This window comes from Macrobrachium rosenbergii, chromosome 20 (genome assembly GCF_040412425.1).
Source record: "Macrobrachium rosenbergii isolate ZJJX-2024 chromosome 20, ASM4041242v1, whole genome shotgun sequence".
NCBI lineage: Eukaryota > Metazoa > Arthropoda > Malacostraca > Decapoda > Palaemonidae > Macrobrachium > Macrobrachium rosenbergii.
This window is the reverse complement of record NC_089760.1, coordinates 40,494-56,943: the sequence shown is the minus strand read 5'-3', so window position 1 is coordinate 56,943 and position 16,450 is coordinate 40,494. Positions and strand designations below refer to the sequence as shown.

The 16,450-nt window shown below is 37.2% G+C and overlaps 1 protein-coding gene across 1 annotated transcript; it reads left to right on the top strand.

Moving 5' to 3' along the window:
• Positions 1-1,639: 1,639 nt before the first annotated feature.
• LOC136848983 (arrestin homolog) lies at positions 1,640-6,082 on the top strand. The gene is made up of 3 exons (XM_067121793.1): positions 1,640-1,793; positions 3,366-3,721; positions 4,520-6,082. Exons 1-3 carry the CDS (start codon positions 1,751-1,753, stop codon positions 5,261-5,263), a joined length of 1,143 nt encoding a protein of 380 aa, XP_066977894.1. The 5' UTR covers positions 1,640-1,750; the 3' UTR covers positions 5,264-6,082.
• The last annotated feature ends 10,368 nt before the right edge of the window (positions 6,083-16,450 follow it).

Here is a 16,450-nt window from a genome sequence, read left to right as displayed (position 1 = left end):
GGTTTTCCAAAAATCAGCTAGCAAAATTTATGGAGTAAGAAGAAATTACTCAAAAAAAATCTTCTTAGGAATGAATGGGAAACCTAATCTAGCCTATTAGACCTTCATCGAAGAGTCCTGGCTGCAGCAGTGGCAAGAAACAGTGTAGGTGAGAAGTCAGACTTGGCGAGATGTATCAAGAAGTGACTTTTAATGCAGAGACTTATTTCTTTATATTAAGGTTAGTTAAACAGATTCTTATTATCTACCGTAATGAAGGAGTATGCAAGAAATAAAGACGGAAGATATTTCTCACAATTTAGTTTTTCCATTGTTATCAATATGATTTCTTACGGGAAATTTGTGTACCCAGCGATTTAAACAAAGCTTATCTCGTGTAGGTCCTATAATGGTATGGTGCCGAGGTCCATCCTTCTATAAGTGCCATCTTTCCGTTCTTATCCTTCTTTCCCATTACATCCACTGGAGAATTGACTGTAATATATAAATGGTTATGGCAAAATTGTACAAGAGGTTTTCCAAAGATGACGACAGGATTTGGTGCAAAATTTTGCCAGACTTTATCTTTTATGAACGCAGTTAGAGGAAGTTTAACGATAAATATTGATGGGTATGCTAAGTTCTTATGCAGCAGGATTTAGGAGTCAGAAAAAACCACTCATTATTGTTTCCCATTGTTCAAGTGACATAACCATGGCTTTTTCTTCGTTGTAGTAATGGCAATATAGTGAAAAACCTGATATGTCTAATGCTAGCATGATATTTAGAAGTGGCAGTAAACTGGCAGAAACTGTCCACGACAGTGATGAAAAATCTGTTATAAGTATATCTAGAGTAATACCAAAGTGACAGAATTCAAGCATAGGCCTACCATGCTAATCAATAACACCGAGTAAAAGGTTTGCACTGCAGCCGCTAAAGAAACCGACATTTGTCCATGCATATTTCCCAAATAAAACCTTACAGCAGTCGTAAACACAGTTGCTCTCGTGATAGTCTTCTAAAACGGCCAAGGTGAGTGAGCATGCCTCCTTAGATATTGACATCATCGTTTTTCAAAATGTTTAATTTACTTTAAGAACGCAGAATGAATCATTTCTCAGATCATTTGTAAATGAGAAAGGAAAAGTTCAACGGCTGGCTACGGATGAGTTAAGGGCCATGTCGGCGTCCCAACAAACGATAAAAACAGTGTCTGAAAATATAACAACTGGAACAGCAGTGTTTACAGTTCTCACAGGATGCTAAATGAAAAAAAAGGCGGGGCGGGGGAGATCTGCGAATGGTTCTAGACCCAAACGGACCAGTACCGGGAAGCGGTGCCTCTACGTAGTGGAAAGGACATGCGAAAAGCAACATGTGTTTCATGATTTGTATTCAAAGGAATGGTTAGTCTTAAGCTGATGCATGGCGCTTGGTTCTGAATGTTTAAGATAGCCTCCCATGAAAGAACTGCGGACCATTTCAGTCTGTGAAATTTTGAATATACAGTATACTGTCTATAAATGCAACGGCGATGTCTCCCTGGACATTGATTTTTTTTCTTCTGAGCAACGCTTACCGATTAGTGTTGTCCTCTTTCATGAGACACAAGCACACTCATGGCTTCAGCTAATAGGATGACAATGGCACCCCAGTGGTGGCTTCATCACTTGAACCCCCAAAGCGCAGCCACGTTTTGCACGCTATCAGTTGCTGTTAGACGTGCTGGGGAAGTTTCTGGCCGAGGGTTACCTTCGAAAAGATCTCCATGGCTGAAGTGGTTAAGGTGTTCAAGAAGACCTCACCTAATGGTTCGTATTTTGAATTTGAACTTTTTTTTTTTCTCCCGTGATTTACAGCCTTTATTTGTGTGTATGTATGTATATATATATATATATATATATATATATATATATATATATATATATATATATATATATATATATATATATATATACATACACACATATGCATATATATATATAAACATATATATACAGTATATATATATTAATATATATATACAGTATATATACATATATATGTGTATATATAATGCTTAATTTATTCTAAGGTTATTTATTTTATCGTGTTGATGTTGCAGGTGAAGTGACAATAATAGCCTTGATGTAGTAATGCTTGATTTTATTCTGATAATGATGTCATTATCATTAGCAATACCGGCATAGACACTTGAGATACATTACATTATTTCTGTTTTATACTAAGAACCTTATAGTCATTGCCATTATGAACACGTTTATGATAACACACGAAACTATATAGGTAATCTCGCTCTCATGCCAATGATTTTTCTTATTTTCGTCAGCGCTACGGCCTTCGTACTGTAATTCTACTTCTGACAACATTGCTTCTGCGTCGAGGAAGTACGAAGGGCAGTCTGAGTACTGCGAGCAAAAACGCCGAGCGACAAATGCCAATGTTTTTGATTATGTCAGGAGCAGACGGCTTTGCGCCTGAGTTTGTCGGCATGGTGGATATAAGTTTATCGCCTATTTTTCTTTGCTTTTAGCGCTTTGATATACCAACATCTCCCGAAAACCTATGAAGTGATGTTAATAAAACAGGTACTAGGGCTATTTAAAAAAAAAAAAGAAACGCGAACTTGGGTTTTGAGCTAGTTCTCATTAGAATCCTGATAATAAGCAGTTTGATGGGATATGATAGAGTGGGAGGAAGTTCTTTGCGTCGGGGTCTGGGACTTTTCGGTCTTCTTCCAAATCAGTACTTTGATATGGATGAGTTTAGAGTTTACAATTTAATATAATCACCGTGTAACGTATATCCTGTTTCATTTGCAAACTAAATTTTTGCATTTCTATATCAGTCGCCAAAATACTTCAGTCCTACTCTGTGAGGCATTTTTCACCGTAGCATTATTAATATACCTCTAACAGTGAACGAAAACGTTGGAGGCTGGGAGAAGCCGACGGAAGGCTACGTTTTCTTCCCGTGCACCTAAAAAACAGATGGTGAAATGTGTAGGCCTATGATCCGGAAGTGCTAGGAGGAATGAGAAAAGCATGACCTAGAAAGCAATGGATAGATGGCTGGAAAAAGGTGTTGGAAAGGGAGGGCATTAAATCCTGGCATTATGGATGTGCGTGCAAGATATAGGTAAGGGTGGTGTGCGTGCGTAGGGGTTTTAGGCAAGCATCTTATGATCTTATTTTTATGGGTAGTCAGAGGCTCATTATAAGGAAGTTTTCTGCACAGAAGGTTCATTTACGTTTTAGCAGTTGTGGTGACCATTATGTTTTATCTCTGGAGCCACCGGCTGTAAGAGGAAAGCAGCAACGTTAAAGAAATATATGTGACAGAAAATTCTGTTGATTTGTTAAGCTATTTTATTCCTTCCGAAGGCAAGGTGACGGCATACCTGGGTCGGCGGGACTTCGTTGACCACCTGACGCATACAGCCCCCATCAGTGGTGCGATACTGGTAGACGATGATTACCTGAAAGGCAGGAAAGTGTTTGCGAAAGTCACCATCACCTTTCGCTATGGACGGGAGGAGGATGAGGTGATGGGCCTGCACTTCACCAAGGAGTATGAGCTGGTCACTGCTGAAATCACCCCCAAGGCCGATGACGCCCAGCTCTCCGCCGTCCAGACTCAGCTGATCGAAAAGCTGGGGGCTTCCGCAAGACCGTTTTCTGTCGCCTTGCCTGAAAATGCCCCTGCGTCTGTCACCTTAGAGCCCGGAGATGGTGATTCGGTAAGAGTCTTTCTTGAACTGATTTAGCTCTATTTTGGGGAAGACGTCTTTTGTATTTGTTATTCTCTTACAGAAAAGGATGCAGCTATGATATTCTATGTGAAAGAGCCATTAGTATTTATATGGTAACAACATTAACGGTAATTATGATAAGTAAACAGTCTGAGTATAAATGAGAAATACTTCTCATGGAAATATTTCCTTTTCTCTCAAGTCTTACAGATGCTCATATTAACATGCAATACATTTGATGAGAAGTTAACATGCGGCATTGGGATACGTTTAATATTTTATGAGCGTTAAAAGAAACAAAAATGAGATACCAAAAATCTAAGTTTCGTAAATGCTTGATAGCAATGAGATGGAAGGAGACTAAATTTATATAAACCTCATTGCTAGTAAGACCCGAGACATACTTAGAATCAACGACTTTGATAAGCCAGTGCTGTCACTGGCCAATGAAGAAGCTAACAAACTGTCCCCTTATATTAGTTATCGTTATTTTTGCTGTCAACAAATTTCATATTTATGTATTCCAGACTTTATTCAGCACCGACTGATTCACGCAGATCATTCGAACCATCATTATGCACAAGCATGCCGCGTGTGTCATAAAACATAAGTACTTCGAAGACACATACCCTTTGCAGCTGCCCTCGTTTTCTGGCATTCATTTATTTCATACAGATTTCAATTTTTTTGCACAAGAGGTGTTAGGAAATAAGGGAACTATGCAATAAGGGTACGGTATTTATAACAAATTACGTAAATTTATTGTTGACTGCTTTCTCTTCGCAGGATAAACCACTTGGCGTTTTGTACGAATTAATGTTCTTTGTGGGCGAATCGGAAGAAGAAAATCCACACAGACAAAACTCTGTCGCCTTTTCTGTTCGAAAAGTCCAGTTCGCTCCATCGAAACATGATAACAGTCGCCCTTACACTATGGTGAGCAGGACATTCACTTTAGCCCCTGGACATCTGAATCTGGAAATCGCGCTTAATCAAGACATCTACTTGCACGGGCAGCCAGTGGAAACTATTATCAAGGTTGTTAATAAATCCAAGAGAACAGTGAAGAGCGTGGTGGCCCAGGTCATTCAGCACGTGGAGGTCACAATGACAAACTCCCATTTCAGCCGTGTCGTGGCTTCCATCGAGTCCCGAGAGGGATGCCCCATAACCCCAGATTCGACGTTAGAGCGAAGCATCGAACTCAAGCCGTTAGCATCCAACATGAGACGCTTTGGCGTGGCCTTAGACGGACGAGTGAAGGATATGGATGCCAATTTGGCCTCCTCTACAGTCGCACCAACTGGAAAGGACATCGAAGATGCCCTTGGTATCATTGTCTCGTACTCTGTCAGGATGAAGCTTCTCTGCGGTGCCATCAGCGGTAACCTATCAGCCGAAGTGCCTTTCAAGTTGATGCATCCCGACCCGGAAGCTCAAGCGGCAAAACCCGAGGAGACTTTTGAGGTCACCGAATTTAGTTCCATTCGCCGAGGAAAATCAGTGGATGAAGTCGACGAAGAAGATTGAAGTTCATACTGAGTAATTTCGAGCTATTTGAGGTATTCTTTTTGTTAATCAATTTGTAGTATTTTGTTTTGTAGTAGATTCACACTATACAGGCTGAGTGTCTCATTCTGAGAAAAGGCAACAGTGTTAAGTATCTCTGAAAATGTGTTACAAGGCAGTCAAACACACTCACTGAACTGCAAAATAATTTTTTTAGTTATATATAAGCTATTAGAGTTTTTCATCATCTTCGTAATAGTTTTTAATGTACCTTTGTGTCATAAGGTATTGAATGAGGTAGACATAACAACTGTATTTTGAAAAGTTTCTAACTGCTTTTCATAATTTCAATAATGTTCCTCTCATAGCCTCGTATTCCGAATGGCTGGTGTGAAAAGTTGGAAATCCAATGTGTTTTTCGTGCACAACTTAAAGTTGAAGTGATAACAGTGATTAAAAAGATATCAAAAGTAGTGATTTGGTAGGAGCATGTAGTCATGTTTCTTTACACTTATTTTAAATGTCCTGCCTTTTATTACACAACACCACCTTTTCAAATTTTAAAGTGACATTACCGTGTTTTTACACCACTTGCATATTTACTCCAAAATGCTGTAAGTTCTTGGTACACTTTATTGAAAGTATTAGAAGTGTATGTTTGGAATAAGAAAAAATTGAATTTTCAGTGACATTTCTCATGAATATCAGTGTTATTATATGTAGATGTGATTGTTACGGTAATGTCAAATCGAATTCATGAAAGGAAGCTATAGGAAAATATTATTCAATATTACTTCACCGAGGAAGTGACCTCAGCTGAACATTAAAAGTAAGACCGTATCTTTTCTGTTTCAAGTCCTGTTGTTTTCTAACAAGTATATCCCATTGTGATCAGATCTCTTGTTTTAAGAGCATCTTCATTTCACCTCAACGGACGATTATTTCCCTGACATTGTTGGTGTATTTGAAATATCGTTACGACATTTTTTGTCGTATGTTTAATTAGGTTATGATTTTGACAATATTTTCTCCTCGTATGCAGTTTTTTTTTTACATTAAAATTATTAAGAAGACAATATTTTTCTCATTGTTTACAATTGTAAGGTTGTATAATGTTCACTTTGATACTTATCGTCGTGTATGTAATTTCAAAGTTGAATAGGTGAACCAAAATGAGTTTTTTTTACTGTCATTGCATTTGGATACATTTGTTTTAATTACCGCCCGTGCATTATACTTTGAGGGCCGTTTCAACAGGTCTGAAGATGACAAACGAGTCTTCATATATGAATTATTCACTGTTGTTAGAAAAAGAGATGCATGGATGTGTGTATATATATATATATACTGTATATGTATATATATATACATATATATACACATATACTGTATATATATATATATATATATATATATATATATATGTATGTATATATATGTATATATATATATATATATATATATATATATATATATATATATATATATATATATATATGGAGCCTCGATGGCTCGGTTGGTAGAAGCAGCAACAAAGCTAAGCAACTAGCGTTTGAACTGGCACCCACGAATTTTCAAATGTTGTAACTGTAGACACAGAACTTAATTCTTCGTTTTTGTTGAAAGATTTCGGTGCCAATTCGTTCTCCACAGGATTATGTTCTCCTTCCCGTATCGTGCCCTTAAGAACAGTTTACCCTACACACGAAAACGGGAAGTACGCTTTTTTTCTCATTAATACGGTTCCACCTTCAAATTTAAACTGCTATCCATTCATATCAGAATAAGTGGACTAGTTCCCACCCAGCTATTTCCAGTTCATTTCATCGGAGTACCTTACAATAAAGTTACTCCGATAATGTCAAGACGATAGTCGTGCATGGCACTTGCATCCCTTTTTATCATGCTTCGCCTGAAGATGTGTATATTAGTAGTACTTAGTTCACAATGATAATAACGTACGAGCGATGAAATGGGTTCTTGAGGCATCAGTCAGTATATTGAGCGGTTCTTGAAATGAGCTTGCTTGAGGCTAGCAAACAAATCAGAAAGATTCCTAGTTAAGAAACTGTATAAAACTTCAAAAACGGTAATTCCTGGAGTCTTATTTATTTCATATTATTAATGGTAAATTGAATCGCATCACCCCCAGTTTTCATTTATAAGTCATCCATAAATTTTTTTTTCACCATTAGACTCCGATGACAACACACTAATATATCTAATTTTTCCTTTTTATATCTACGACAGAGCACGAATCTCAGAAAGAGTTACTGAATTTTTTATCAGTGTCTGCAACGGTCTTCTCTGGAACACCATCTTCTTCTTTCGACCTTATTAGTCCCAAGGTGCAGCAGGATCTGCCGCTTGAGTCAACTTTCTCCATCTATTCCTTGCACCTTCCTCATCCAAGTCCCATTTCTCTCCTCACCACATCCATCCATCTGATCCTGGAAGCTGGAGAGCTAAGAAACATGCCAGTGATGGCGGGGGGGAGGAGTGTGGGGCGTCAAATGCTCAGGGGGAGGAAGATGTAAGGAACAGAAATAGATGGAGAAAGTTGACTCAAGCGGCCGACCCTGCTATACCGTGGGACTAATAAGGTCGAAAGAAGAAGATGGTGTTCCACAGAAGACCGTTGCAGACACTGATAAAAAATTCAGTAACTCTTTCTGAGATTCGTGTTCTGTCGTAGAGACAAAAAGAAAAATTAGATATATTGGTGTGTTGTCATCGGAGTCTAATGGTAAACAAAAGTTTTATGGATGGTTTATAAATGAAAATTGGGGTGATGCGACTCAATTTACCATTAATAATATGAAATAAATAAGACTTCAGGAATTACCGTTTTTGAAGTTTTACACAGATTCTTAATTAGATCAAAAACGGTAACTCCTGAAGTCTTATTTATTTCATATTATAAATGGTAAATTGAATCGCATCATCACTTGTCATTTATAAGCCATCCATAATTTTCGGTTTACCGTCAGACTCCGTTGACAACACACTACAATATATCTAATTTATATATATATATATATATATATATATATATATATATATATATATATATATATATATATATATATATATATATATATGTATGTATGTATCTACGACAGAACACGAATCTAAGAAGGTTCTGAATTTTTTATCAGTGTCTGCAACAGCCTTCTGTGGAACACCTTCTTCTTCTCACCATAAGAACAGGTAAATCTACAGCAAAAAGCAGTTGTACATTCTTTTATACCCTGATATCGAATAAATAAGTTCCACAATCGTAATAAGAGAGAGAGCATTATTTATGAATAAAGATATATTTATTAGACCTAGGTGCTTCACTAGTACATCGTGGAGAGAAGGATATGAAAAAAAACATAATTATCATTAGAACCAGTTTTCCTTTCACACCTACAAACATCACAATTCTTTAAAATTATTCTTGCATCTTTGCATGGATTCTTCCAGAAGAAATGAAGGAACCCCGAATGCGGATTAACGGGATCCGAATGGAAAAAACTTAGAATCTATCTAACGCTGACCATAACTAGCTAATGAGAACTCTAAGGCCCACTTGAAGTTCTAATGCGTAACAATCCATAAAAATAATCCATCACACGATAAATCTGGTTATGATGAAACTTCTTATAATCCTTACTATTGTTCTTACCTAGTAATTCCTAAATATCTGTAAAAGCACAGAATCCCCAAAGATCTTTACAGAATCTTCAGGTCAACGTTTTTATTCAATTTAGGGAGAGGACTGGTTTTTGCTTTCATCACTGAGCCATCATCTGTTTCTCGGCAAGCCGTTTGCCATTATGATCTGTAATATTTTGTAAAATCGGAAACCTCTCAGTTAACTTCAGCGAATTATAATAATTAATTGGTACAAACACTCTTGGAAACTTCATTGATTGAATCATTAGCAATCTCGTCTGTATGAAATGATTCATTTCCCAACTCACTTATAATCTTACCGGAGTCCTGGAATCAAAACTGATTGACAGGTTCCAGCAACAGATTCCTGGGAGGCAGAATACTGAAGCAGTTTTAAATAATTGAATTATAACTTAAAAGTAACACAGGAAATATATCTCGTACCCCCACAGATAAAAAAAAAAAAAAAAAAAAAAATTGCCATTTCTGGCAACAAATGACAATTGTGAAAACTACACCTGTTAAACTTATATAAATCCTTTAAAAAATACAATAAATATTGGAAAAATTGTACTTACCTAGCCAGTACTTCATTCTGGCTTCTCGCACTATATGAATGTTTATTCCCAATACCAAATCGACGTTCCTCCGAGGGAAATAAAGTTACTTCTTTAAAAACATCTCTTAATGAGAGATCTGTTTACTGTAGTCACATGATTGCAATACGATGAGGCTGTATGGTGGGCAAGAGGGTTCTCGAACTAAGGAGGGTGTGGAATCCCCCCCCCCCCTTGTTTAATTCTAAATCGTTTACTCTCTCTCTCTCTCTCTCTCTCTCTCTCTCTCTCTCTCTCTCTCTCTCTCTCTCTCTCTCTCATTATGACTTTTATCTCTTCCATATTCTATTAGCTTTTTTCCATCTTATTATTCAGTTTAATAGCTGCTACCTTCGTGTGCTAATATCAAGTACTACCGGACATTACATTTGTCAGATTTCACTACTTAGATGAATGGGAGAAAGGATCATGGCTGGGAAGGGTTTGCATTCAGAGCTAATTGTGAGAGCTGTGGGTGACATCAGCCACACCGAAAAGTGGAACTATCCTCAAGGGTTAGGTCACTGGAATCCTTTATCATTCTAGATAAAGGAAGGATAATTCCTTCTTCAAATGGTCTTAGTCCTAACAGGTGGACTTAGCTTACACCTACATGCCTCTGTCTGGTTGGATGTTAATAATCCCCATGGTTTGATATAGAGTAGACTGGTGAGGAAGTCGGCTCTCAGCGTGTCATTTGTGGAGAATGTTAATTAATTTCCTGAACAACCAGTGATCTCTCTCTCAATATTTTGAAGTGATTTACATTTTTTCTTTTAATTTTTTGTGGATCCATGCAAACATGAATTCCCCTCCCCTGGGTTTAAACATGGGGCTAAGCAAAACTAACTCAAAGACGTCTACTATATATAAATATCTTTCTAAGCTCCTATACACACTGTTTCTATATACTCTTTAGGTACTTCAGTTAGAACAAGAATTACATGGTGTAATTTCCCAGGTCACCTGGGTTTAAAGGCAAACTGATCAACTACACTAATCTAAATTATTGAAAGATTTTTATGATAGATTTAGCTGGCAAAACATAAGACTAGAGACCTGAAAACATTGATACTCGTATGTCCTTTCTCTATCACTAAATGTGTCTATGCAATGAGCGATATTGTATCTGTGGTATTCAAGAAGTCAAGCTGCTGGTGTTACAGCGAGATGAGGAGCTTGCTAAGACGGAGGGCACCTTTTGTTAAATGAATATTTTAATCTTTTGATATTTAGCTTTTATTGGAGGAGCTTTTCTTTGTGTTTGGAACTATTGGTTAAATGCTTCTGATTAGGTCTGTAATTGCTATTCACTTAAAACACTTGACAAATGTCATTTTAGTTATATACTATTGAAACCCAATTTCTTTCACTTCATTTCAGACCAGATTCCTTACTTCTGATTTGTACGCATGAATCCATGTTTTTTATATTTTATTGGAGCCTTTTTTTTCAACAACATTCCTTAAGTTTTTGGTAATTTTTAAAAGATGACATTTCGATAATAATATTTTGACCTTTTGTTATTTTTCCTTACTTTAGTTTGACCATTTCTGAGAGGTTAGTCCATATTTTTTTTTTATTTCTGGCCAATTTATCCCATAGAAAAATTTTGTACTAGGTGGCTGTAATTTGATATTTAGTTTTTAGTACTTTCATGCAGATTATGGCAAAGAGGTTCACTTTCGGTTGTCGCTTCTCATACGAAGCACTTGAAAAGATTTTCATTACCTATTCTTTATGTTTATTCACATTTGTGGTGTTTCTTGGGATTGACCTTTTTCTTATATCATGACTCAACCTTTTCTTACAAACTTGGGTGGATGAAAATCAAATAGTATAGAATAAGATGTTTTCATCTTGCTTTTGGTCCCGTGGGAGTGTATACTACAGTACACTTATACTGAATACAAAAGCTATATTCAAACTGTGCCGATGGTACATAATAATTAAATAAAGAGGGAATTGGCTAATTTAGTTGCTTAAATAGCTTTCGCTTGTAAGCTATATAAATATGAAGACACAGATATAATAAACTATCTCAGCGTGCCTCAGAAATATTCTCCACTTTGACGCTTTATATAAGAAAACGTACTTTACTCTAACAAGGTCTAACTATGAAAGATTATAACACTGCGAGATTTAATTTCCTAGTACTTTAGACTAAACTATGAAGCAATGCAAGCTGTTTATCTAGCCAGTTTCAGTTAAAGAATGCTATTCACATCTTGATATTTAATGTAACCCTCAAATACACAGATAACTACGTTCACACATAACGTTATGGGTCACCATTCATTCTAGGCTTATGTGACTCCCTCCTTATTCCATATATCTGAATTCTCCTTCATATTAGTAAAAATATTCAATTTAAATCTGAGTTTTTAATGATATTAAGAAGAACATTGGCATATGTAAACTTTAGAAGTTATCGTACATCCAAATTGGTCTACTCAGCATTCGGCTTTGCAGGTATGCCAACCGAACCTCATACGTCAGTTCATTTCACCACCCTTCAGTGAAGCGAACTGTATTTAGTTTAAGCAAGGAAGTTATAAATTATATAATATTTTTGGTAATCATATCTTATTTACTCAGTTAGAATAATATCCTTTCCTTTTAACAGAAAGATCTTTAAACAGATGATAATCTGATAACATTAGATATGCCAAACTCTATGCAGTTATGTTTTATTTGCATAAAATAGCAATATTTTAACAGAAAGCCTTTTATAAAGATGATTCTCTGATAACACGGTTGGTAAGACTATTCATATCTAAACATAATGAAATATTTCATAATGATTCGGACAAAATACTTAAAAACCTGCATAAAGCAAGGAATTTTCTTGCAGTTTCATTTTTTTATTGTTTTAATTAATTCTACTTTTCATATTATAAAACAAATTCTCAAAATAATTAACATCTGGACAATAAAGAAAAGAAATAGGATCCGAACGAAATATTTCATAAAGTGATGCAGTATTAAGTATTGTGATTGTACCAAGGCCTTTACAAAACCCAAACAGTTATGCTGGTAACAAACCTGTATAGACTCTTACAGAGAAGCTTCTCAAATTTTATGTGATGAAATAATCCTGCTTAAATTAAGAATGCTAAAAACCTTTCTGTCGATTAAAATAGTGGGTCAGTTTGTTCTAAAATAGTTGGGATATATGGAGAGGGTGAATGATAACAGGTTGTTGAAAACATTGTAGGAATTAGGATTTAGAAAACTTTGGAAGAAGAAAGATAAAAAGGTCTAGAAAGTGCTTGATAAACAATGTGGAAGAGGAACTGGAGCAAAAGAATCTTCATATACAGGAAGGAAATGAATGGTATAGTGCTGGCAGGAATGATAGACTCTTCTCAAAATAATATCGATGGTTTCGTCCATCGTTACGTTCGTGAAAAGACTTTCTACGTCCAGCGATGCGATGATAGAGCTTATAGACGTAGTATTCCAAATATCTATGTACTCTACCGGGGAAACCACTGAGTACCCCTTAGGGATGTAAGGGGTGATGATCTTATTCAGAGTCTTGGCTACTTCATAAGTTGGAGAGTTAAATTGGGCAATTATAGGGCGTAACAGATTGCCAGTCTTATGGATCTTGATGGTGCCATAGAAATACCCTATACGTCTACGAGCTCTGTCACTACATCAACTGGACGTAGAAAGTCTTTTCACAAACGCACTGGTGGACGAAACCATTGATATTATTTTGAAAAGAGTCTATCACTTGGATGCCACGCCCCTTGACATACCAGAAGATGCCCTACGACCTCTTCTCCAAATCTGCACCAAGGAGGCCCCCTTCCTCTCGCATAGGGGTGACCTCTTTCGACAGGTAGATGGTGTTGCCATGGGATCCCCCTTTGGCATCCTATTTGCTAATATGTACATGGCAGATGTAGAGGAAAGAAGGTTCAATTCCCACCTGAAACCAAAGATATATGCCCGTTGTATAGACGATAACTTCATTGTCATCGATACTGATGAAGAAGCCACCTGACTTAAACCGCTGATTAGAAACTAATCTGATAATTGCTATAAGACTTAAATGCAGTTTTTTTTTTAACTTCTAGTATCTCATAAAGACACTCGTATGTTTTCTTCATGAATACAGTATACTGAAGCTAAACTTATGGCTGCTGAGCCAGCGGTTTTATGAAGAATGTCAACGAAAGGTTTCTCAGATTACCTACCATTCATGTGTGACGCTGAGTGCCAGCTGTAGGGTTTTCCAGAGGACCGTGATTGTTTTTGCAAAAGTTTTGGTAAATACTCTCGTCTTCTTGCTCTTTCCTGCAATATTTATAGTTCTGACGCGAATAATAAATCTTACAGCAAGTGCAAAAATAATGTTCATAACTTTCTTCTATGAAAATCTTATCTTATTTCGATTTCGTCTATTTGTACCATGTATGCCCTCCTACAACACTCACACCTCAGCAGGTTCGTGTACAGATCAACAGCTGTTAAGAAAACAGGAAAAGCGTTCCAGTCTCCAGTAGCAATAGAAGACTTACAAACAATGGCTCGGGGCCAAGGAAGCCCGAGGCTGCGTTAGGTGCATCACGTCTCTCTCTCTCTCTCTCCTCCTTCCTTCTGTCGGACAAGTAGTCTACCTGTATACCATTCATTCTACAGGACCTTATGAAATTCATGATGTAATTATTTTCTAAGTGGATATTACACCAGGTTATGAAAATGTAAAACCTGGAAATCCAAAGGGAACTCACCGTCATTTTTAACATTTCACAGTTGATTATGAAGAGACGTAATGCATCACTCTGAAAATCTTGATTCGCCCAAGGCTTGCATATTTCCAAAACACAAGTCTCAACAATTCTGCCATTTACAACCTTTCTTGACCTACAAACCTGACAGGTATCCATTTTGAAAATGAATATCTCAGGCTGTTTTTCTGTTATTCAGTTCAAAAGGCATCTAGGTTATGGGGCAGATCGTGATTCATTTCAGGCCTCTTTAATTCATATTCACGAGGTATGTAATAAATACTGGCATGGTCTTTTTGTTGATGCTTATCTATGAACACCAGACAGAGAATGATTTTGTTTTCTCTCAGTTCCTCTCTAATACCAGGAAATGTACTCACCCCCACCCCCTCACCCTCCATTCAAAAGAAGACCATGAAAGCCACCTCGATCTGTGGATAATCCAACACAATAAAAACGCCTTTTTTTCTTATGAAAAGTAAAATTCCCTCCCAGTTTCCCTTGAATGTCATCGCTGCCTTCGTATCAGTACATCTAATAATTTTCTTTAGAAATAACGTATGGTTCAGTAAACGTAACAGAAATTGCCTGGTGAGTCTCAAAATGGTGAAACCTGTAACACGCTTGCATAATAAGGTGCAACATCTCTAGAAATGATCATGACAGTTCTGGGTTCTTTGCAGGGGCGTCATTTCAGACTTTTGAGGTGGGGGGGCCGAAGGCGGTTTGGCGAGCGAAGCGACCCTAATCACCTGGGGTTTTTTGATTTTGAGCTATTTTATGTGCTTTTTGAAGCACATAAAATAGATAGATAGATAGACAGATATTACTTAATGTGATAACACATCTGAATTTCGGTAGGAATAATGGAAAACCAACTGCTGTTACTTCTTGGGGCTTGGTGGGGTAAGGGGGGCAAGTTGAGGCTTGGGGGGCAGTTGCCCCCCCTAAATGACGCCCCTGCTTTCTTTAGCAGCCAAGTTCAGGGAGCTCGCGTTCGAATCTCCAGTCGGCCAATGAAGAATTAGAGGAATTTATTTCTGGTGATAGAAATTCATTTCTCGGTACATTGTGGTTCGGATTCCACAAGAAGCTGTAGGTCCTGTTGCCAGGTAACCAATTGGTTCTTAGCCACGTAAAATAAGTCTAATCCTTCGGGCCAGCCCTAGGAGAGCTCTTCATCAGTTCAGTGGTCTGGTTAAACTAAGGTATATTTAGCTTATCAAGCAAAAGTGTTGCATAGATATACAAAGATCTGAATTGTAAGTTTTATAAACATGCCTTATAATAGATTAATCAAAATTTTTTTATGCAAAGTCAGCTGATAATAAACCAAACCATTTTCATTTGAGAAATATTGAATTGGGTCTCTCTCTCTCTCTCTCTCTCTCTCTCTCTCTCTCTCTCTCTCTCTCTCTCTCTCTCTCTCTCTCTCTCTCTTACATAATCTCAGTTCCAAAATAGGCTAAGCAAATTAAAATACTCTTTGATTGATATAGCAAATAAACAATATTTACCTGGAGTTATATCCTTTGTATACATCATGTGATGAGTGGGCACAGCAGTATCTTTCAATTTGCGTGCATTTTTAGGATAATCTAAAAGTATGTCTAAGGCTTTCTCCAAAATCACCAGGGACAAAATGAATGGAGCATATTCTTGCATTCTTCACGTTGAAATCATCTTTCCTTTTGCACAGATTAACACAAGTTTTGCAAAGAGATGGGTCCTTTGGAAATCTGAAATGAAATGCCTTTTTCTTGGCGATGGCGATCATGATTATTGCAACTAAACACAGCACATACCACCATCTTTGTTGTCTCTTATCAACTGACTGAAATGTCAAAAGATCGGCGAATTCCCTCCAAAACAGTCAATGAACCTCTTGCCACTTACTCAGCTGGGTTCCAAGTGACGTCACTGCGCGGGAAAACGCAAAACTCATTCTCTCACAAAATCACCTTACTCTTCTTCCACCTTGAATATCCCTTCCTCTCTCCTCATCATTTTCCGTCTTCGTTGCCAAATATGAAACTTGTATGTAAACAAAGTTGCGTCATCCATTACAAGTTACGGTGCACCTCATTATCTGACGAAGTGCCAGAACAGCATAAACACGCAACGTATCCTGACGGAAGGGTTTTGAGTAATTAGATCAGTGTTGAAAGCTTCTACCAGGTATAAAAGGGAAGGTGAAGCCTTTTCAACTC